At 36.3% G+C, this 24,161-nt stretch overlaps 2 protein-coding genes and 1 long non-coding RNA gene across 3 annotated transcripts; 2 read left to right on the forward strand and 1 right to left on the reverse strand.

Annotated features, from left to right (window-relative positions):
* The first annotated feature begins 1,006 nt into the window (after positions 1–1,006).
* Positions 1,007–3,825, forward strand: LOC130990947 (putative oxidoreductase TDA3). Its single transcript, XM_057915167.1, has 3 exons — positions 1,007–1,659; positions 1,997–2,351; positions 3,339–3,825. Exons 1-3 carry the CDS (start codon positions 1,141–1,143, stop codon positions 3,704–3,706), a joined length of 1,242 nt encoding a protein of 413 aa, XP_057771150.1. The 5' UTR covers positions 1,007–1,140; the 3' UTR covers positions 3,707–3,825.
* A 6,300-nt stretch (positions 3,826–10,125) lies between these two features.
* Positions 10,126–10,593, reverse strand: LOC130990681 (uncharacterized). Its single transcript, XM_057914905.1, has one exon. It carries the CDS (start codon positions 10,591–10,593, stop codon positions 10,126–10,128), a length of 468 nt encoding a protein of 155 aa, XP_057770888.1.
* Positions 10,594–20,491: 9,898 nt separating this feature from the next.
* Positions 20,492–23,108, forward strand: LOC130990948 (uncharacterized). Its single transcript, XR_009090990.1, has 3 exons — positions 20,492–20,790; positions 22,161–22,221; positions 22,799–23,108. It is a non-coding gene; the product is annotated as an uncharacterized LOC130990948 (long non-coding RNA).
* The last annotated feature ends 1,053 nt before the right edge of the window (positions 23,109–24,161 follow it).

The raw sequence follows: 24,161 nt of genomic DNA on the forward strand, positions 1-24,161 counted from the left end.
TTATTTTATGTTTTTAATCATGCCTAGGTTTAATAGTTTATTTATGCTTAAGTTTTTATGCTTTGTTCTTTTCTACCTAGTTAATAATTCTTTTCTGCCTAGTTAATTTTAAGATTAAGTTTTAAGTTAAGTTTAATTTACAAGCATTAGTTTAATTCTTTTTTGCGCCTAGATAATTCTTAAGTTTAAGTTTTTAGTTAAGTTTAATTTCCAAGTGTTAGTTTAATTTTACCGTCTTTAATCCGTTCTTTACCACTTTCTTTTGATACAATTAAGAGCCCTTTAAGATCTTCCTTGAGAGACGAATTTGGGTTAACTTACCATTGCTAGAATGTCATTGTCCTATTGCAAGTCAATCTAGAGGTGTTTAGGTTGAGTCACCTGTGACGTGGTTGTTGTCTGGACTTTGAGGGTCAGCTAGTGGCGGCAGATTAGGGTTGTGAATGGAGAGTTTAGGGCTGTTGTTTGGCGGTTGTTTTGGGATGCCTTCTTAGCCTTTTTTGGACGTCTGGTGAGCTAGCGGCCGGGGCCGGCGAGGTCGGATCCTTTGGGTTGCATCGTGATCAATCGGGTTTTTTCCTGGCTGAGGTGGCGATGCGCTCGTTGTCGCGGAGAGTTGCTTGTGTCGGTGACGCGCTCTCTTGCTTGGTCTTTACCTATGGCAACGAGTGTGTTTTGTTTTTACTATTTTTTTCCTGGTTTTGTTGGTTGTTGTTTCTTTGTTAGGAAGGGATCCAGGATTCTTGGGGGCGATGGTTAGGCCGGAGCTCTCGAAGTTTCGCTCTCTCTACTTGGCTGGTTTCTTTTTTGTTTTTGGTCCTTTCGGTTGCTGTTCGTTTTTAGACGAGTACTCTTTTTCCCCTTTAAAATTTTTTGCTTTGAATTTTTTGAAAGGGATTTTAACGAGACTCGGCCCATAATTTGTTCTTGTGTGTCTTCATGGGTTCTTTAGTTTTCTTTTTTCTTATCTAATAAAATCGATTTTAATAAACTACTCTTTCATAACGGTAGGGAAGAAAAACAATAAACAAGCCAGCATAATACTTTTTTTTTTTAAGAAAACACAAGCCAGCATACTAAGCATAGTACTCAGTTCTAGGCATTACTTACTGACACGTGTCAGCTTAATAACCAGTAAATATGCCAGCAATCATCACCTCATCTTCACTCTTATCTCTCTTCCGGATCCAACCCCAACAACTCGGATCCGACCCGATCAAGGCCTCGGTTCGCTGCTCCTCATCAACCATGGACCCGCCAAAGAGAGTGATTGTCTGCGGCGGCGGAATCATCGGCGTCTGCACCGCCTACTTCCTATCCAAAACAGGCGTCGCCGTCACGCTAGTCGAGAAATCCTCAATCGCCTGCGCCGCCTCCGGCAAGGCTGGCGGCTTCCTCGCCCTAGACTGGTGCGACGGCGGGCCGGTCTCCTCCCTCGCGCGGGCCAGCTTCAATCTCCACCGCTCGTTGGCGGAGGAGCTCAACGGCGCGGAATCGTACGGCTACCGCCCCGTCACCACCCTCAGCCTATCAATCGCGGAGACGACGTCGTCCGCGTCAGCACAATTGAGCGGAAAGCCCAGCCCGATTATCCCGTCTTGGGTCGACGGGCCGGCCAAAAGCCCGAGGATTATTGGGACGGCGGAGACGACGGCACAGGTACGAACGGACTCAGAAGATATTCTTAATAATTTTGAAGTATTTTTTTTCTAATAAAATCCTCTTTCTCAATTCTCATTATGTCTAACTTGTGCTGAAATTTCTCATTTCCATATGTAATACCCCCTACGAGGGAGGAAATATAATTTTAATATAAATTTTTTATAATAATCACTAATTAAGATTCATGATATTATCCCCTAAAAAAATCATAATATTAACCCTCCTCCTACATAAGTTTTTTGGGACGGAGAATAATTATTTTATGATACTGTTTCTGCACATAAATTCTGGCATAAAAATAAAAGTGATAATATGATAGTGTTACTGGGCACAGGTGCACCCGCAACTGTTTACGAAAACGCTGGCGGGGAAGGCGGTAGAGGAGTACGGGTTGGAGGTAGTTATTGGGAAAGTAGAGAGTGTGGAGGCGGCGGGAGGGGTGGCGAAAGCAGTGGTTCTGCTGGATGGGCGGCGGATTGAGGGCGATGCGGTGGTGTTGGCGCTTGGGCCGTGGAGTGGGAAGTTTGGGCTTTTGAGGTCCATTTTTAGAGTGAGTGGGCTTAAGGCCCATAGTATTGTGTTAGAACCCAAAGATGCTTTTTCAATTTCGGCCCATGCTTTGTTTCTCAGTTATTATGCGGCCCAAGGTGGAAAGCCCATGGATCCCGAGGTTTATCCACGTCCCACTGGTAAATCCCTTCTTTATAGTATTACTTAAGAGTTTTTTTAAAATTTTTATTATTATTATTATTATTTTCTTCTATAAATTGGTAGATATTTCATTTCTTTCATACAATGTGCTGAAAGAGGGTGTTTACTAATCAATATTGATAATATACATAATCGAGTATACAATTTTTATCTTCGATCATCACTCGGATTTATGCAATTTTGCCTTCTGCCTTCTTTTAATTAGATATGAATCAAGTAATATGTTCAAATTTTATAAATTGTATAGTGTCCTAAGATATTTCAAAATTCTAATATATTTTAATAAATATAGATTATTGCATTTACTAGACAAGATTAATAATACTCTTTTTGTAAAAAAAAAAAAGAAAAAAAAAGAAAAAAAAAGAATGTGCATCACGTTTGATGACACATATTTTAATAAATATTAGATGGGTGTATTGAAAATGGAGAATGGAACACACTTTATTAAAGTGTTATGTGGCGGAGTATTGTTAAAAACTGAAAAATGCACACTGTTGTAAGATGTATCGAAATGATAAAGAGTGGACGCTTTTGTGAGACGAAAGGAGTATAAATAATTGAATGTTTTATCTTGGATGGTCACTCGAATTTCTACAATCACGCCTTTTCTTAATTAGATATGAATCGAGCATGTACCTCAAATTGTGGATAATATCAACTACCTTAAGATATTTCAAAGTTGTAATATCTATTATAATAAACAATAGATTAATCCATATTATTTTTATGTATGTAAACTACTCTTGAATAGAGATGTTCTCTTACTAGATAAATCAATAGCATTATTTACAAATTCAATCCATTTCAACAGTTCACTATAGTTTGTCTAGACCAAGCAATGTTTAGTCGATACTTAAACGTACCATTTTTTATTTGTGTTGTTGTAATGTATCCAAGCATGAACTTGAGTTGCATTGCATTTGATGTAAGTAATTACTAACATAGGCTGTCCTAATAAACAGGGGAAGTGTACATATGTGGGATGTCGGCAGAGGCGGAGGTACCCGATGATGCGGAGCAGATAGCCGCGGTGCCGGAAGCTATTGTGGTGCTCAAGAGCGTAGCGAGGAGCGTGTCAAGCAAGTTGTCGGAAGGGGAGGCTACAGTGAAGGCGGAGCAGGCGTGCTTCTTGCCCTGCACCGACGACAGTGTGCCCGTCATTGGGGAAGTTCCAGGGCTCAAGGGATGTTACGTGGCAACGGGCCACAGTTGTTGGGGAATTCTCAACGGCCCGGCCACCGGTGCCGCCATGGCTGAGCTTGTCCTAGAAGGCCGTGCAGCTATTGTTGATCTTACCCCCTTTAGTCCTTGTAGGTTTCTTTCTGCCTGAAAATGGTACAAAATACTTTGTTTATTTGTACATCATTTTAGACTAGTTTTGAGGTGCATTTTTGTGAAATAATTGTGTTCAATTAATAACTCATATGCAAGTATCATCAACTTTATTAATTAGCATGTCCTATAGTTCACTTCGTGTGTTACTTATCTCACTTTGGTCCCAATTGTGCCCACTAAAGATCAATACACATCAATCGTCGATTGTGTTGTAATGTTATTTTCATTCAAATATAGCTTTACACATGTTATTGAGACACACTTGGCCAAGGAACTGGGGCGGGGCGTGTCGGGGTCGATGGGCAGGTCGGAGATTTGAAAAAATTAAATGTTTTTCCGAAGCCAAGATTATTGATTGTAAAAATTAATATTTTATCTATTGCATCACAATATTTTTATGGACATTAACTACAAGCTTTATTTATAAATTTTTACTCCCTCTATTTATAAATTTTTACTTCCTCCGTCCCACTATAAGTGAGACTTTTTTTTGGCCACCTAAATTAAAAAAAAAGTGTATTTTTTGTGTAGGTGAAAAAGTAAAAATGTGTTTAAAGGGTAAAACTTTTACCCAAAAATAAAAGAGTCTCACTTATGGTAGGACACCCAAAATAGAAAGAGTCTTAATTATAGTGAGACGGATGGAGTATTTAATTATATGGAAAGTTTCAATTGAGCACAAAATCTTATTTTCTATTAAGAGAACTCATATTTTGCCTCTTAAAATAATCAAATGCTCTTATGAAAAATCTTATTCAATTTTACGAAAAAGTCATTACACATTTAAGCAGAAGTCTTATTTTCTTTTAAGGAAAGTCTTATATGCTCTTGAAAAAGTCTTATTTGTTTTTAAGAAAAGTCTTATTTGATTTTATTAAATATATTATTTACATTCATGTAAAAGTTTCATTTACAAATAAAAAGTCTTAAAAAGTCTTAGTATTTGTCATTAATAAAATCTTATTTACTTTTAAGAAAAGTCTTACTACTTCCGTCCACAAAAAATATGACACTTTATTTTTTCGAACATGACCCCACATATTTTACTTATGACGAAACATGGATTGAATTATGATGACGTTGTAGGCATGAAGTTTTTTAATCATGTTCGTGATAATTCAATGAATAATTAATGAAAAAAATTGTGTCTTCATCACAAATTTTCCTTCTTTGTCTGTGCGTAGTTAGGATTTTATGAGATCGATAATTATTATAGTTTGTTAGGAATATTGTTAGGTCCGGAGGGTCTCGAATAGGTATATGGGGGGAGGGGAATACACCTATAGGCTATTTTTCAAAAAAGAAACTTTAAATACAAACTGACTCAACCTTTTTAGTGAAAAGAGTTTTATCAAAACAAGGTTGACGATTGATACTGAATACTCTTCAGTAAATAGTTATCAGTTAAGTCTGAGACTTTAACTGATACACGTAAGGCTTCAGTCAAGTTTGTTAAACAGAGAAATGTTATGAATCTTACTGACTATCTGAGGATAGATCAGTTCGACTGATAACACACGCAACAGAAAACTTTTGTTTCGAAATAGCCTGTGATATTAATCACGTTGTCAGCAGTTAAGTTTCTCTTTGCAATTAATCAGTTTTCAGTTTAAGAAAGTAAGAGCACAAGTAAGAAGGTAAATACTGAAAGGTGTAAATAACACAGAGATTTTTACGTGGTTCAGAAAACACTTCCTACGTCCATGGTCGGTTGATCAGACCAATAACTTCACTGGGCATGTGTTTACGGGTGCACAGCAAACCTGAACGTGTGCTTACGGGTGCACAACAAACCGAAACAACTGAAGAGCCTATCTTCAGTACCAACACACTGGGTTGGATTTCTCACTCCTAGCACACGCTGGGCACTAAGATCTCACGGAGACAGGACAATGGCCTGAACTCCTTTTCGACACAAACTCTCAATTCGGTCCGTTGAAAAGAGGTTTGAAACCTTGCCAACTAAACCACAAAGAACAAGTTCTCTGCAGTCAGTTTTACCTAGGCTTTGGATATACAATATTTGCCTAAGTTCAAAGAGAATATATGTAATCAGCAGTGACTGATTTTGGCTTTGTGATTCTTTTCTTCGATTCAAACTTTGGGGAGGCTTGGTTTTGCTGAGTAACGAATTCGGCAGCATTTCAGCTTATGTTGTTGAATTGGTGAAAACTGAAGTGATCCTCGTGCGCAATTTATAGGAGACGTCTTGAATAGATCCGTTGGCGGAGATGGTCTTCAAGATTTCTTCCGTTAGAGAGTAATTTGAACTTGGGTTGAGGCTTCAATTTTCGAGGTTTCTTGTTTAGTGAGAACGGCTACTTTGAGGAGCAGGAGATGGGACATCTCTGAAAAGGTAATCACCAAAGGAATGGCCTCTGCAGAGAAAGGACGATCCCGAGATGTCTGCATTTAATGCGGCTGTACTTCTGGAGTGTGTGGCTTCCTTTGAACTTTAGAGGTTCAGTTTGAGGAAAAATGTTTAACTAATACTTGACTTTAGTATCAGTCCGCTGAATCCACGTGGCGCGGATTAAGTAATCAGTCGAAATTGATCCTTCGACTGATAAGTCAAATATCAGTATTTTGACTTTACCTTAATCGTTACATCAGTCGGCATCTTCAGTCTTCAGTCTTCAGTCCTTCGTTCTTTAGTCTTCAGTCTTCAGAACAACAACTAAACTAGAAAAAGAGCTCACTTGAGTTCGAACAGTTCTAGTCTATTACAAATGAAAGCTAATGATTTTGGTATCATCAAAATTAGGATTAGTGACTCAACCTAAAACACCTCTAAATTAACTTGCAATAGGATAAGGACACTCTAGCAATGGTAAGTTGACCCAATGTCGTCTCTCAAGAAAGATCTTAAAGGGCTTCTAATTGTATCACGAGAAAGCAGTAAAGATCGGATTGAAAGTAGTAAAATTAACTAAAGCTTGAAAATTAAACTTAACTAGAAACTTAAACTTAAGAATTATCTAGGCATAAAAGAATTATTAACTAATGCTTGTAAATTAAACTTAACTAAAAACTTAATCTTAAAATTAACTAGGCAGAAAAGAATCATTAACTAGGCAGAAAAGAACAAAGCATAAATACTTAAGCATAAATAAACCATTAAACCTAGGCATAATTAAAAGCATAAAGTAAAAGAATTAACTAGGCGAGTTGAATTAAAGGTTACTAAGCTAAGAATTTAAACAACTTTAATTAAAAGCTTCTAATTTAACTAGGCAGAAACGAAATTGCACAATTTAAAGTAAAACATAATTAAAGTAGAAGCAAGTAAATAAATGTAAATAAAATAAATACCGAAATCGCCGAGAAGCAAATCTGTCACTTGATTACAACTCGAACGAAGAACTAACTAAAACTGAAATTGAAATCTAACTAGAACGAAATCTGGAAGAACTATGAAAGCAATAAAAATCGTAAAGTAATTTTGATGCCTAAGATTAACTAAGTGCCGGAAGCAGAAAAGATTGCCTAACTAAATGCCGGAGGCAGAAGAGTGTCTCTTGATCATGCACGTTCATCCCTTCTTATAGACTGCCTTCATCAACCCTAAAATCCATCAAGAACGGCCCAGCCAAGCTAGGCCTAAAACATAGAATCGTGACTGCAAAGGAAAGTCAGGTTGGAATAGAATCGTAACTGCAAAGGAAAGTCAGATTTGGAAGCGTGTTCTGCAAGTAACGGCAGTTCTGGAGACGTAAGCAGCTCTGGTGAGTTAGCTCTGGAGTTGTATCTCTGAAGAAGTAGGCGGCTCTCGAAAGTTATGGCAGAGCTGTAAGTCAGCTCTGGAATAGTCTTGGCAACTCTGGCGAGTCATGGCAGAGCTGGAAGTCAGCTCTGGAATTGTGTTGACTCTGGCCAGTGTTGGCAACTCTGGTGACTAAGCTTCAGCTTTGTTGAGTTCTAGCTCTGCTCTGGAGAATGAGTTCTGCTCTGGAGATGGTGAGCTCTGACTATGGAAGTCAGCTCTGGCTATGGCATTTCAGCTCTGTCGAGCGTGGTCAGTTCTGGCGCGGGATTATCAACTCTGCTCTGTCCCGGGCTTTTCAGCTCTGCTCTGGTTTGCGCCAAAATACGCCATTCTACTCCAAAATCTCTAGAATATCATTCTTTCTCCTATTTTATAAAAATCTCCTGCAAAGCATAAAACAGACTCATAAACGCACCAAATTCCAGAATATTTAGCTCTAACATGGCACAAACAAACCCCTAAAATAAGAATAATTAAGCATAAATCAATTAGGCTATTTCATTAAGTTCCCAACAATTTCCCCCTTTTTGATGATGCCAAAACTACACAACTGTTCTAAGAGAAGAAAAGACAGAGCAAGAACAGCAAGTTGCTAAACATGGTGAATATTATTCCCCCTTAACAAGATAACCTATAAACTTGCATTCTCGAAGGAAAAACACAACAGTTCAAACGAACTGAACGAAGACAAAACTGAAAAATAGTAATCAGAGCCTGGACAAAAAGTTATGGTCTTCAGGTTGAGATCAAAAGAAAGTTCTTTTCATTAAAAAGACAACTGATGAGAAATCAGTTGAAGTACAGAGCAAAACATACAAATGAGTAAAAACAACAAAGAAAAACACATGGAAACCCATGGACTCCATCAGTTTTCTTGTCTGCGCCTTGAACTTCTTTGATCTTCATCTTCATCTTCATCTTCCTAAGCTTGTTCCTTTTACACTTATTTTCCATTGATGTGAGGTCTTACTGGTACGTCATCCTAAAACTTATGGTGATCCTTTTGCTTTACCATCTTCAGTCTTTTGAGAAGATGCAAAGAACCATCATTGAGAAGATTTTTCTCTGACTTCTACTTTCCCTCTTTTTGGCAACATCAAAAAGAGAGCTGATGATGGAAGCTATGATCAGATGGATCTCAACTCCTAGTCTCATAAACTCGTGAGAGGATTTGAAAAGAGGGTGAGTCCAGAGATGCAGAAGAGGAAGACGCCAGTGGGAGGGAGATGAGGAGGGAGACGGAGAAGAGAAGGAGGCTGGGAGATGGAGAAGATGAGGGTTGAAGAAAAGGAGAGTATGCATAGGGTTGAAGGATTGAATTATTGTTTTGTTTTTAATTTTATTTTATTAATTTTTATTGTAGGGATTTTATCTTCAATTTTAATTGTATATACTTTGGTAACTTCCCAGTGGATCACTCATCTTGGTAGTGACGTAGGTCAAGCACGATTAGCCTTGGTGGATTAACGACAGAAATAATAAAAATATTTTAAAATTAAATATGTAAATAAAATAATTTTTCAAAATTAAAATAAATATAAAAAATACTCCCCCCGTCCCAATTTTTAGTATCCATATTTTCTTTTTTGACAGTCCCACATTTTGGTATCCATTTCTATTTTAATACAAGTAGGTGGGACCCTTACTTTACTTTAAATATTTTAACACTCACATAAAAGGTGGGGCCCTTATTCCACTCACAACACACTCAACCACGTTATTAAAATTTGTGTCACTCTCAAATAGATATAAAAATTAAATATAAAATTAAATTAATTTTAAAGTTTAAAAATATAAAAATAATAATTGACGACGGATTAATGACGATAATAATAAAAATAAAATTAATTTTAAATTAAAATATTAATTAACAACGGATTAACGACGAAACAAAATTAATTTAAAATTAAAATATTAATAAACATCGGATTAACGACTAAAATAATAAAAATAAAATCAATTTTAAATTAAAATATGAATTAACGATAGATTAATGATATAATTTGATTAAAAAAATCGTGTACGTCGTTAATCTGTCGACTATCTGTCGTTAACTCTGCATTTTTTACTACGGATCCATTTCCATCATTAATTTTGAGTTTTCTTTTTCCTTTTTTGTAATGGTAGGAATTAAATCCAAAACCTCTTCTATCAATGGGAGGGAGATATATAGTTAAGGTGCATATAAATATAAAAATTAGTATCTCATTTATCAGCTGAAAATATACTATGTTCAAACTTGGTCGTTTATTGTTGAGTCAAGTCAAATCTATAGTTTTATTTATCAAATATTTCGAGGTTCATGAGCTCGAATAAACTTTTCAAATTTATTTATATATTTGAAATATTGATTATTCATTTAAAAATGGATTATTTTATCGAAAATAAATAAACTTAGTTAGAGCATCCACAGTGGGGGTGACCTGATAGCTGACCTGATAGAAGAGGGGACCACATTAAGTTAGGAGGCCACAATGGGGTGACTTGATAGCTGACCTTATTATTTTAATTTTGATTTTCGTATTTTTCATTTAAATTTAATTGCATAAATTTAAATAACACAATTTACTTCAAATTTAAATTGCATTAATTTGAAAATCCTAAAAATTACATAAATCTTAAAAATTTAAAAACGTATCTTAAAATAACTATTCCGACCCTAAAGGTCTGAAACGTGCCCAAACGTGCTCGATCAAATCATGTTGGAGCTGAGCATGTATCTGTCTATCTCGGAGAATTGCATCTTTTTGCACGTATTCCTCGAAGCAAACCAGGGTTGCTCGAGCACTCTCCGTCGAGTCACTGCTAGACGCCCCGTGTCCTGCGTCGTCATCCCTCCAATGGGCAGCTCTTTTACCTTCGTTCTCCACAATCATGTTGTGGAGAATGATGCAACACATCATGATGTCCTTGAGATGCTCGACATACCAACCCCGCGCCGGACTTCGAATGACTCCCCATCGAGTTTGAAGCACTCCAAAGGCATGTTCAATATCCTTTCGTGTCGATTCTTGCATCTTCTTGAACCTCGCCTCCTTTGGATTGGTCGCCATCGGCGGACTCTTGACAAAGTAGAGCCACTCTGGATATATGTCGTCGCACAAATAGTAGCCCATCTGGTTGTAGCGCCGGTTGGCCTAAAAGATCACCGGTGCCGCCGTTCCATCCAACACGTTGGAGAACAGAGGCGACTGGTTAAGAACGTTCATGTCGTTATTCGAACCGGCGACACCGAAGAAGGCATGCCAAATCCACAAATCGTGGGATGCAACAGCCTCCAAGATCAAGGTGGGCTCCCCTTGATCACCGCGTCTATATGCACCGTGCCACGCCTTTAGGAAATTCTTCCATGCCCAATGCATACAATCAAGACTCCCAAGCATCCCGGGAAATCTGTGTCGCGCCTCGTGCATCTAAAGAAGGTGTTGGATGTCCGCTATCGTAGGACGTCGAAGATACTTAGCTCCGCAAACCCGGATGACAGCCTTGCAGAATCTCTTGAGGCATAGACGCCCCGTCGTGTTGGCTACCTTGAGATACTCGTCGAAAGTATCCGCACTGACATCAATGGCTAATTGGCAGATAGCCGTTGTGCATTTCTGCAAAGGCGTGAGAGAGTCCCGACCTCGTGCATCATGGCTCATCTGGAAGTAAGTATCTTCACCTTGAACAGCCTCGACGATGCGCATGAATGACTCATTCTGCATCCGAAAACAACGTCGAAAAAATGTTGGCCCGTACGTCGGATTGTCATTGAAGTAGTCTTGCATAAGACGTAAATGGACAGCCCCACGATCACTGTAGATGTATTGTCGGTGATGAACAACACGTTCCGGAGCTAGTTGGGAGTACATTTGAGCAAGCAATTGTTTCTGCTCATGGATCTCATCCATGATCGCCTCCGCTACACCGTCGGACGAAGAAGACGAAGTATTATCGAACCATTCCATTTTGTGTGTGTGTGAATGAAGGAGAAATAGAGGAAGATCGAAAGAGAAAAGTATTTGTGTGTGTGAATGAATAAATGAGTGAGATGTATTTATAGAAAGGAAAAAAATTATAAAAAAAAAAGGTTGAAAATCGGCTATGAAGCCGTTGGGGAGAAAAAAAAAAGGGAAGCAACGGCTATGAAAGCCGTTTGATTCGAATTTTAATTTTTTTTAATAGGCGCGTGCACCACACGCGCCTTAATTAAAGGAGATCAGGTCTGTCCCGAAGTATAGTGTCTCCCTCGAGTCACCGTTTGCTGCAGTGGGTGACCCGATATTGTGAGTGACTCAAGTCACCCCCATCGAGTCACCCACTGTGGGTGCTCTTAGAAACATAATACATTTACCTCTAACTAGTGTATAACCCGTCGAAACTCGACGGGTCATTATTTTATAGTATGATTTATAATAAATTTTAATGTTAATTATACTGGTGATATATAAATTATTATTTTAATTTTATATTATTTGTAGAAGTTTTAGTGTGACATATTTTTTTATATCTTTGTTCTATTGTAGAATTAATATTTAAACAATTATTAGTGTTATGTACGACATATAAGGAAACTAAATCGTAGAACATTAGACCATAATTTAGTTACGAAAAGTAAAGTTAACGGTACTCAACACAACAACTCACTAAACATGCAATTGACCACATCTTCAAAAGCAAGCAATACCACAGTAATTTTCAATTCCTTATAAATATTATTTTAAATATATAGGTTCTTAATATTGTGTAAATATATTTAAAGAGTTGTTTCTTATGCGCACACCACATGTTCGATAGAAATCAAAAGTGAAGAAAACCAGCAATTCGATGCGAAATATAATCCAAATTTGAGAAAAATCACGCAAAACAATAGCATGGCCTGAAAGATTAATTGACATTCGATTTCTTTGGCCTCTTTGTTGCTGAAAATTGTATATCACCACCATCTACATCCGTAGGGGACAATTTCATCCGAGTATGTTTCTTGGGAGTGACTGAGGTGGTCGTTGAATTCGAACATGTCTCTTCATTCATTTCAACAGGATTCTGCAATATTAATATTATATTAGTCGTAAATAAATAAATTGAATAATCAATACAAAAAAGTATATCCCTCTTTAATATAAGTCCAGTTTACCTCTTCTTCTGGTTCGTCCTCAAGAATATTGCTACCATCTTTATACTTGGAAGCAACTTCCTGCAACTTTTACAATGCAACATAAATTTCAATAGATTAGTATAAACAAATAAAACACAATTTAAATTAAATCATGAAAAACATTATAAAATTTATTTTTCAGATTGTTGAAATTTTAAATTACATATCAATGAATTCCACTTACACCAACATTTACACAAAGGGAAATTGAGCAATGACACGAACATCTTCTGTTACATTTTTTACCGTGTAGACACGTTCATCGAATCTTAAACCAACCTCAACTTTAAAGAGGCACTCTCTCTCTAGCATGGTCGACAATATTTCAGGTGTTCCATTCCTATCACCGGTCTGATAACAAAAGGAGTAATTATAATTGATAGGTTTTTATATAATATCGTATACAATCCTATGTCATTGTGAATTAAATTATACTCCCTCCGTCCGCCAAAAGTATTCCACAATTACTATATTTGGCGTCCGCAAAAAGTATTCCACTTTCCTTTTTAAGCCATGATCCCATCATCCACCTTTATATTTTATCCTCACAAACACTCTTTATTTACAAAAAACCCACCCCAAATTCAATCTCAACCACACATCTCATAAAGTGGTGGGACCCTTTCTCCACTACATCAACATCATCACACATTTTATTAAACTCCGTGCCCGGCCAAAGTGGAATACTTTTGGCGGACGGAGGGAGTACAATTCATTGATAAATAACCTGTTGCACCATTTCCTCCATGACTTGGGTAGCAGTCCTTTTCAAAAGATATAGAGCACAATCCTCAAAAATCGTGAAATATGTTTGATCAATTTCATCGCCTACAAGAACCTTCATCAAGTACCTAATGATGATACAAAATTAAAAATATATATGGTTCCCATCCTTGAAAAAAGTGATCCAAATAAATATTCACAGCTCATCAGATTTCTACATCCACCATAACAAAATATTATGACTCTCCCAATATTGATTTCCCTCAATGCATTTATAGAAACATATTTTAAGTTTGACTTAAAATACCTTATAATAATTGACCCAATTGGACGTTTACACTTTTTGCAATGATCTCCGATAGTGCTTCCTTTGGCAATTCCTTTCAAGCATCTATCATTTCCACATGCTTCATAATATCACGGCTCTTGCGGGTGAAAGTCCAATATTGTCCATTTGTAGTTAAATGTTCCACACTACAGATTTTAAGAGCACAAATATAAGAAATATGTTTTAGGAAATTACACACTAAAATAGCTCGTAATAAATAAAATATTACCTCTTCTGATTTTATTAAGTCGCATAACCTTCTAGCATGAGCAGCATCCAACCATTCATTCCTATTCAGTGCTTGTTGACCGATAGATATATAGGTAATGGTATCATTACAACTAGAAGATCTACTAACACCGCGCCTTAACATAATGTAAAAATAGTCATTATATATTGGAACAACGTAAAATGCAAAACTTATACATAAGTGTAGATGTATGAATCAAAATTCTCATTTACCTAGACAATGTTAAGGAAACACTAATAATAATGAATTATTATTAAAGTTGGCAATATAAATTGTTAACAATAATTGAATTATCAAATACAATATGTATATAAGTTTTTGAAATACAAATACAGTAGTACACTATATCTAACTCGTGAAATAGCTAAAACATCTTAATAAACATAAACCAATGGTAAGATTACGAAAAAAGAAAAGAAAAATCATTGACCTATTACATAATATTGATAAAACACTTCATCGTCATTGAAGTTGCAATTTATACTTTCTTAATTACTTTGGCAAATAACTAAATCATCTTTATGCAGTTCATATGCTATATGAATTATTTTATTGACTATTATGTGCATAATGGATTTCTATAAGTGTTAGATGCTGAAAATTTTATACCATAAGCTATGCATATAAATACAAACCTTAGTATAAAATCTTTCACTTCTTTTATATCTGGACAGATGAAAAATTTGCTCGCATTCTTCATCGAGGAAACCTTGATTTGGCCTACAAAGAATTGAATTAGTAAATTCGACAATGGAGTTTGGATATAGGTAAGTTTTATCTTTATGAATGTTTATGTTTAGTCATAATAATTAAACCTCTGAATGTGGATATCATTGCAAATTGCAATGCCACCATTACAGGCTCTTTGTTTTCTGCTGATTTGTTCTCCATAAATGTTTTCAATTCATCGGCAAGTGATCCCCATAAGACACAGGTTACTTGCGTGCCGCTGTATAAAGACATCAGTAGAACTAAATATTAACACAAAAACAGAAGAGAACAGAGGAGAAAGAGAAAAGAGCGGACATAATAGAGCAAAGTAGAGAGAAGAGAACAGAGCAGAGATAGAAGAGAGTGGACAGAGTAGAGAGAAGAGAGAGCGAGAGAGCAGAGCAGATTGTGGAAGAGCAGAGCAGAGAGCGATAGAGCCGAGCAGAGAGAGCAGAGCTCGAGATAGCAGAGCAGATGTTATATATAACCAAAATGTATTAGATAATAAATATAAATTAATAAAGACAATCATACTCTGCATCAGCTAATGTTATGTCACACTTGGATGCCTTGCCAGTTCTCATTTCGACCAAATCTATGTTAATAGTGTGGGTCATAACCTCCCCAAGAATATCTGCACCATGAATATATTTTTCAATGTCAAAATATAGTCTACAATACACATAAATTGTAATAAGACTTTCATGATGTTTGGTTTAGCAAATTATACTAATCCAAAAAGAAAGTGGGATCGCGTGTAGGAATATCTGTAAAGGGAATAAAATTAAATCCATTTTCCAAAATTTCGAAGCCTTCATCCGGTTGCTCAATTTTGGTGGTAAGGCCGAAGCCAATCATATACAAGTGGTCGACCTTGGCCATCTGAAAATTGGGCTTGTTCTCCATTACTTGAAAATTTTGTATCATAGTTATATTTCCCTCTCTCAAAAGAGGCATAAACTTTCGTTTATTTCCGACAGAGATAAATGCTTGAATTTGATTGCCCTACATGACAGATAAATTTTTCAAAAGGTAAACTAATGCTTGCATAGAGTAATTAGTTTATATAAAATCTAGATTATCTCAAATAAAGTTATTATAAAGCATTACCCATTCATCGATTAAAATCATCTCCAAGCCTTCTCGGCCTGATAAATCCTTTTGAACCCAAAGCCGCAATATTCTAACGACGACACTTTTATTCCAAGTTTTTTTATTGATGGAGTTTAGTTGGATGATTCCATTCCTTGTAGTCATTTCCTTTGTTGAGAACAAAACAAATAAATATCTGCTGAAATAGAAAGTTTTAATAAAAAAGAATAAAAAACAAAACATATAAATATCAGAGAGGAAAGAGCAGAGAGAGAAGAGAGCGGACATAGTAGACCAGAGCAGATATAAGAGATCAGAGCAGAAAGAGGAGATAGCGGACAGAGTAGAGAAGAGCATAGAGAAGAGAACAGAGCAGAGATAGAAGAGAGTGGACAGAGTAGAGAAGAGCAGAGCAGAGAGCGAGAGGACAGAGTCAAATATGTGGAACAGAGACTAATCAAAAATCACCAAGCCCATTTCACATCCAACACAATTAATTTAACCCACTTAGGGTAGAAAACGATTTAAAATACATGAAGAGACTGAGAGTTGTGATCAGATCAAATATGAAGATGGTGATGAAGAAGAAACTTTCCAAAGTAAAGTAGTTGACTTGGACATATAATTGCTCGAGTTTTATATAAAAAAGTTGGCTAAATATTTATTAGCAATTGACAATTACTTGAAAGAGCCATTACAACCAAGCTTTTAATTTACTAAATTATACTACTCTTTTTCTGAATCTCTTTGCAAGCTTAATTTTTGGTAGGAAGAGGAGAAGATCAAGGGCAGCTGCCTAAGGTGAAATGAGGGATATTTATTATTTTATCCAAAAAAAAAGACATATTGTCAATGATAAACTAAAAGTTGCCTGCATCTATTACTATTCTCACCTGTAAACTTAATTTGATGGTGTGTTTAGAAAGTAAGTTCGCAAAAAAGGATGATATTGAACTAACCTTGCAACAACAGAATCCCCAGACGAAAAACAGTAGTACCTGTACACAAAGTTAGATTAGAGATGCCAAGCTATTGAGCATAATCCAAAATCACCAAAAATATCGCAGATATACACAGAAGTGAAACTCGTCCAAATAGACCACTGTTACCCAAAACATTATCAAGTTAGGAATATAAGAAACCTATTGATGCACATTTAAATATATAAGTAGATATGATGGTATGAGGAATAGATTATCCAATCTAGATCATAGATAGGTGAACATATTGAGTTCCTGAGGTGTTAGGGAATTCAAAATACATCATAATTACACCTTTGAGGTACACGATCGGGGAAAAAATGCAACTCAAAATTTTTAGAAACTGAGCTCGCTGCTCTGGCTCTATCACTGCCGGTCAGACTCTGCCAATCTGGCTCTGGATGATCTGGCTATACAGATCTGGTGTTGGCAGTTCTGGATCTGGATGCTTTGGTTCTGCTGCTCCTGATCTGGCTCTGGTATTGGCTGCTATGGTGTCGTCAACTTTGGTATCTGGCTCTGGATGCTCTGGCTCTGTTGAATATGATCTGGCTCTGCTACTCCTGCTCTGGTTTATTGCGACTGGATTCCTCTTCATCTTTCTTTAGCAGACTTGGGAGAAAGAGAGGCCCAAGAAATTTTGAACAGAGCAGAGAGAAGAGAGCAGAGAGAGAATAGAGCCGACATAGTAGAGCGGAGCAGAGAGAAGAGAGTGGACAGAGTATAGCAGAGCATAGAGAATATAGCAGAACAGAAAGAGATAGCAGAATATTTCATGCAGTAGTTCAAAAGAAGTTATGAATGAACTTCGACTTGAGAATAAAACTATGGAAGAACTTACATGGTGTTCTCTAGAAAAGAGGGTCAAGCTTATTTTTCAGATCTTAACTGGTTCACTTAGCTTTTACCAGATCAATAACACAACTGTCTTTGTGAACATGTTACTTGGGAATAAGATCTACAATTTATGCCCAAAGGAACTATAATATTCTTAGACATTTCATAGAACAGTTTGTGAGCAATAGCGTATCCATGGTTAGTTCTTTAAATAAATTGAAAATTGAAGACCAAAAACACGACACACATCACATATATGTGACCAAATTGAAAAAATCAAAACATAAACAACCTTATCCAAAAACGAAAAAAACCAAAACCATGATCGAAATAAAATAACATTAAACCACACATGGCAATAAAGTTCAATGAGCCAATAAGTTCGAATCTTCAACCACATGTGCTTCATTATCTCTAAATAATTATAGATTGCATATCTTCTTCTGTTATAGTCCAACCATTCTTATCTCCAAAACATAGAACTCAATAAGTTCGAACCTTCCCACAAAACTCAGAACCTCAAAGTTGAAAGAATTACCTGTTCTTGCTCCACGGACGAAGAATGACCTGCAACTTTTCCCTCTCTCTACAATTTCTAAAGCCCACTTGTAGAAGAATAGCCTGCCAAGAATCTAAATAAAAAATCAAGGCGTATGGGTAGGATTAAATCCGCTGATTTGCCTTTCCAAATCTATCACTCCAAATTACTTACCTTGAACCATGGATCTGTAGTGTGGGGTGCAGCCATGGATGAAGCACCTCCCAAATTTGTTGCAGCCATGGATGAAGCACCTCCCTAATTTGTGCCATGGAAATTGAAAGAGAGAGACTGAATCTCCCAATTACACAGCCGATTGTTTGAGATTTGTGGGAAGATTCGGCGCTGATTGTTTGAGAAGGAGCGAGAGAGACTAAATCTCTCAATTACACAACGGATTGTTTGAGATTTGTGGAAAGATTGAGACTGAAAACTCATATTGTGAGAGAAATTGAGACTTTGAGAGATGTAACGGCTGAAGCAAGGAATTGAGACTTTGAGAGATGTAACGGCTGAAGCGAGACTTTGACTTTGAGAGATGTAACGACTGAAGCGAGGCTTTGTAAAATTGTGAGAATTGTGAGTAAACAGCCTTTCAGATAATGTAAAATAAAGCATTGTGGGTGTGCCATGTAGGAGATAGAAACAATATGTGGGCTGGAATATGTATTGCTTTATAGAATTGATAGATTATAGTATATGAATTTAAAATATATCTAATCAATAATTTCATATTTTAAATTAAACAAATTTGTTAACAAATTAATGGATCGAATACTACCACTTTTAAGTTTAATTCATTTAATTAACAAAATTTACTAAATTCATTTAACTAACAAAATTTACTAAATGAGCTTTTATTCAACCGATGAATGAATAATCTATTGTTAGCTTGATTTACTTAGCACCTTAATTTCAAGTACGTTGAAAAGGTTAGACAAGTTAGGTAACCGAGGTGGAAGAGCAAATGCACAAGGTCGGGTCTTCCAACATCCCAATAATTTCATGGGCTCAACAAATAGATACATGGCGTGGTCGGAACGTCACGCACACATCTCCGCATTGAACCGATTGAACTACATAAATGCATCATTTATAATCCTTCATCTCGGAAGAAGATGAGGATAAGCCCAATAAATGAACAAGGATAAGTTCTATTATCTAGAGAAACGTTCATGATTAAATAAATTCAGTTCAACTTTAATTTTATATTATACTCATATTTCACTTGTGTGTGGATGATTTTGGCTATTTATCTAATATTGATATTATTTGATACATAGGATACCTTTTCCTAAACCAATTGAAACAAATAAGCCTATTAGCGGATGCAGCGGTGTTAGAGTTAAATTTGTATTTTATTATTATTATTATTATTATTATTATTATTATTATTATTATTATTATTATTATTATTATTATTATTATTATTATTATTATGTAGATAAGTGATAGTATCCGCATATATTTTTTTCAGAGTTAACACAGTATCTTGGTCAATATCTTTCGACGTGCTAAATGGCAGTTGAGACATTTAAAAGTTGTTAACATGTGATTTTTAGCAGATAACTTTGAAGTTGTCTTATGCGATTTTTATGGATATACATGGCTAGGAATCTACAGATTTAATGAAGCCTAATTGGATCACAATTATAGATAGATCAAGATCATCCAAGCAGAGTGCATATTAAATTAGAACTCCTATTTTCATCTACGACTAGGAAATGATTAATTTGAGCTACAAGAGAAGATTGGAGATGTGAAGTCTATATAAAGAGACCATATTTCGTTCAAGATGGCTGGAGAATTTCATGCTTAATAGCTCTCGCAATGTAGTCGAGAATTCTTGTTCCTGCAAGGTGTCCCCCCGTACTTGTTATAGTATGTAGTTGTAACACCCCGTGTTTTGAGAAGCTATTTGTGCCCTAGCTTGAATTTAAATTGAGTTTTAAATAGTAGCTAGAGGAATTATGCACGTGGGCGAATAAATGAGATAAGAAATTTTTAGAGTTTAATAGGAGGCGATATTATTTTCTCGAGTCTTATAAATTCTCTTATTGAGAAACCTATCTTCACCCTATATTTTTATTAAAATGTCTATGTTATATAAATATTTTACTTGGTAGAATATTCACATATGATTTATTGACGCATTGTTATTATGATATTAGTTATATCATAATTGAGAAAAAATTTCCTCAGATGAATAAATATATTTTCCCACATACTAAATAAGGTTATAATTATTCAAGTATATATATATATAGATAGATAGATAGATATATATATATATATATATATATATATATAGATATAGATGCATCTCTCTCACTCTCTCACCCTCACGCAACACTCCCTCCCCACTCTCCCACATTATTCTTCTCTTTCCCATAATCAACACTCCCTCCCCACTCTCCCACATTATTCTTCTCTTTCCCATAATTGAAGATCACATGCACCTAAAAGGCTAATCTACTAGCCAACACATTCCTACACACTTTAAGCTCACAAGCACATGCACACCTCTCTCTCATTTCCCTCCCTCTCTTCTTCTTCTTTATTTTCGCAGCCCCTCCCCTCTTCACTTCACCTTACTTTCTTTTTTGTTCCAACAAATATAGTAAGAACTAAGGTTTCTTAAAGTGTTCATCTTCAAGCTCAAGCTCCAAGCATACTACGCATCATCCTCTACTCCACCTCCATTGATCTTGTTGGTAGCAACCTCAATCCTCCTCTTATGTTATATATATATATATATTTTCATGATATATAGGCATGTATATTGAAGCATATTGAAGCATGATAATCCCCTCTCTACTCTTGTGATTTTCGAAAATGTTGGTGAAAGAAAGTGTTATGAACTCCTTCAAAACTTTCACTACTTTTCATATGCTCATACCCTTCTTCATGTAGATGCATGAGAATGGAAGATAGTTCTTGAAAACCCTTGAGAGAGCTATATGTTATGATAAGTGAAGCATGATGAGTTATTAGTGTGAAGATGCATGAGAATGGTGATGAAAGTATAGATCTAAGGTGATATGTGCATATGTGATAATTTCAACCATTTTGAGAAGTTTTCTTACGTTCTGGACTGATCCGTCGACGAGGTTTCCCTCGTCCAAAAATCTTCACAATTTTACAGAATTTAGATATATGTGTCTTGAGGACGCTGGTAAAATTTCAAGTCATTTGGACTTCGTTTACTACCTTTTTAAAATATAAATGTTTTACTGCGCATTTCCGCCGGAAATTTAGAAAGGCAGTCCCTAGAGTCACACTTTTCAGTAACTTTCAAAAACATTCAGCCTCCAAAATTTTTATGATAGAAAGATACATGTGTCATACAGACGCATGTAAAATTTCAAACCCTTTAGCCAACGTTTACTATTTTTCAAAAATCCTAGCTTCCAATCGTGCAAAACTGCCGAATCTGGTAGACTGTGGGAAAACACCCATATCTCTTAAACCACTTGGAGTTTTTCACTATACTTTTTTTTAAACGAAACTAGACTCAAATAGGTTTTCATCGGTATAAGTCTCGAATCCAGGAGGTTCCTGAGTTAAAGCAGTTTATTCGTTAAAGTTGAGACAGAACAGAATGTTAAACTGGTAGTGTCCGAAAATTTTACCTTGATTTTGTGTTAAGAATTTTTAAAGAGCTTTGGTGGAATTATACACCATGATATGGCATGAAAATGCTACTAGAAAGTTTTATAAATATTTTTCAAGGCTTACATGAATATTTGAGAATTTCCCTTCAAGGAAAAAGATTTCAAGTTCATAGAATGACTTTTAAGTCATTTGACTATTGAGATAATTAATTTATATTATGTGAAATATTTGTTTATTTGAAGCATGAATGATTAAGTGATTTTTGAATGCTATTTACCTAGGATTGAGAGTCTTTTAATTGGATAAGATATCCGATTAAATTGGGAGGTCCAATTGGGTAAATAGTGGAGAAGTTATAAGATGAGATTAAGCATTGATGCAAGTATAAGTATTGAGATATTAGTTAGATGAAATTCTAACTAGAGTTTATTTTGTCACATGGCAATCTAAACCACGTGCGCCACCAAAGGTTCGAGTGACGGCCGGCGTTAGTACGACTCTGAGCGTTACGTCATCGACTCCTGAGACAGGTGAGCTTTATTCTAACTCTATTATGGCTAGCTACCATGATAATAAGTTCAAATGCAAATTCTTATGAAAATGAAGCATGTTGAAGCATTATTGATGAGTATTATGAAAATTGTCAACTTGCCATATTTATTATTGATGAGAATGAGATATGGTATGTTGCCTCTATGAAAGACATGATTATGATCATGATGCAAGATATCGGCCTTTGACTGATTTATATGACAGTAAAGGTTTTGTGCGCAGAGGTGATCGTGAGCCGTCTCTAGTCGGCCGGTCACGGTGATTTGAAGGAGGCCTCCTTCTCTTCACCTTATATATATATTATATGAGTTCTCATAGTTGGCACATACCGTGAATATTTAATGTCTGCAGACTAATGATATTATTATGATGATGCAAATGAGTTTATGACAGAAAAACATGAACAGGTATTTTTAATCTCAGTTAAATCCTGTTGATGCATTGAAAATGGCAAGATTGACATATAGCTCTAAGAGCAACATTTCAATTATTTCCGGCATGAGTCCACTGAGTGCTTTTTGGTACTCAGCCCTGCATGTATTTCTAAATATGCAGGTCTGGCTTGGCGCGAGGATGGGTGAAAGCTGTTGGAATTGTCAGTTGGCTGTGTCTTTCCTATGTCTCATATTTATCCTTATAAGCTTTGACTCTATAAGAATTTGAACTCCCTGCTATATGTCTTCACACATATAGTAACGCATCTCGCTGCATAACTCTGATGAAACTCTTTATTTAATTTGCTTATGTCTGTAATATCCCTTAAGGGAAATACTTCTCAGACCCTTGCTAAGTTTCAATGGCTTAATCATGTTTACCCAAGCTAGTAATTATTTTGGTCTTGAAATCCTTCTTTAAAATGAGTAAAGTTTGCAATTGCTTCCGCTAAAACAAGATGTATTCCTATTTCTTTCACTATTTCTTTTATTAGTCGTACGATACTTGGTATACGCTATCACTGGCTATATCGGGCTGCGACAGAGTGGTATCAGAGCAGCTTGTCTGCTCTGAGTATAATCTCTTATAGAGTCTTTTTTTGATTGTGTCTAAGCTAGAGTCTTTGACTAAAAGAGCTATGTCACTGACAAGAGCCAACACCCTATCTCCGCCAGCTTGACGAGGTATGCAAGTTAAAGTTTAAAGTTACTTATGAGCATGAGATATGTAATTGATAAGTTGATGATATTTATAAGTTGAGAAAGAAGCATGATTAGTACATGATTCAATATTATTGATATCTGGTTTTGATTGACTGGATAAGTAAGATGGTGGAAAATTTTTATTGGAATCAATATTGATACCGATGCACTACGAGAATCCTAGAGGAACACCGACAAACGAGTATGTTATTGAGTAATAAACGAGTAAGTCATTCTTGACTTAGTAACACGAGTTGTTATTCTAGCATGGCAGACGGATTCGACATAGTACAGGCTTTCTATGACTGTACTTTGGAGCACCACGAGACTATTGGAGAGTTCTTAGCACGCTTCCACCACAGGTGGATTGACGCCGTAGAGCATGGAGTCACGGCTCAGCAGGCCATGCAGATACTACCACATAGGATGCCACCCCACTGGCAGGCTTGGTGTCATTTTATCGCCCCAGACTTCTATAGCCCGTTGGCACCGGGAGGTTTTGAGGCGCGATTCCCGGAGTACCTAACCATTCTGTTGAGCCGGTTCGTGATGTATGCGAACCCACCCTACTTTTACCTGACGGAGAGTGACACCCGAGAGGGTGAGGCAGAGAGTCAGCCTCAGGGTCTTCTTGAGACTGAGGATCCTTTTATGGCATTGGGACTAGACCTCCTTAGCTTCCAACCGATTGATGACCCTATTCCTTCACTTCCTCAGGGCACTCTGCCCGAGGAGGAGATTTCTCCTATTGATATCTTGGTTACCCCTATGACCATAGACAC

Source organism: Salvia miltiorrhiza, chromosome 6, assembly GCF_028751815.1.
Source record: "Salvia miltiorrhiza cultivar Shanhuang (shh) chromosome 6, IMPLAD_Smil_shh, whole genome shotgun sequence".
In the NCBI taxonomy this organism is placed as follows: Eukaryota; Viridiplantae; Streptophyta; class Magnoliopsida; order Lamiales; family Lamiaceae; genus Salvia; species Salvia miltiorrhiza.

Excerpts from the sequence above, each read along its gene's own strand:
- LOC130990681 (XM_057914905.1), bottom strand. The coding sequence starts at position 10,593 with ATGGGCTACTATTTGTGCGACGACATATATCCAGAGTGGCTCTACTTT.
- LOC130990947 (XM_057915167.1), top strand. The coding sequence starts at position 1,141 with ATGCCAGCAATCATCACCTCATCTTCACTCTTATCTCTCTTCCGGATC. Across the intron at positions 1,660-1,996 it reads CGGCGGAGACGACGGCACAG|GTGCACCCGCAACTGTTTAC; the intron begins GTACGAACGGAC and ends TACTGGGCACAG. Across the intron at positions 2,352-3,338 it reads GGTTTATCCACGTCCCACTG|GGGAAGTGTACATATGTGGG; the intron begins GTAAATCCCTTC and ends CCTAATAAACAG.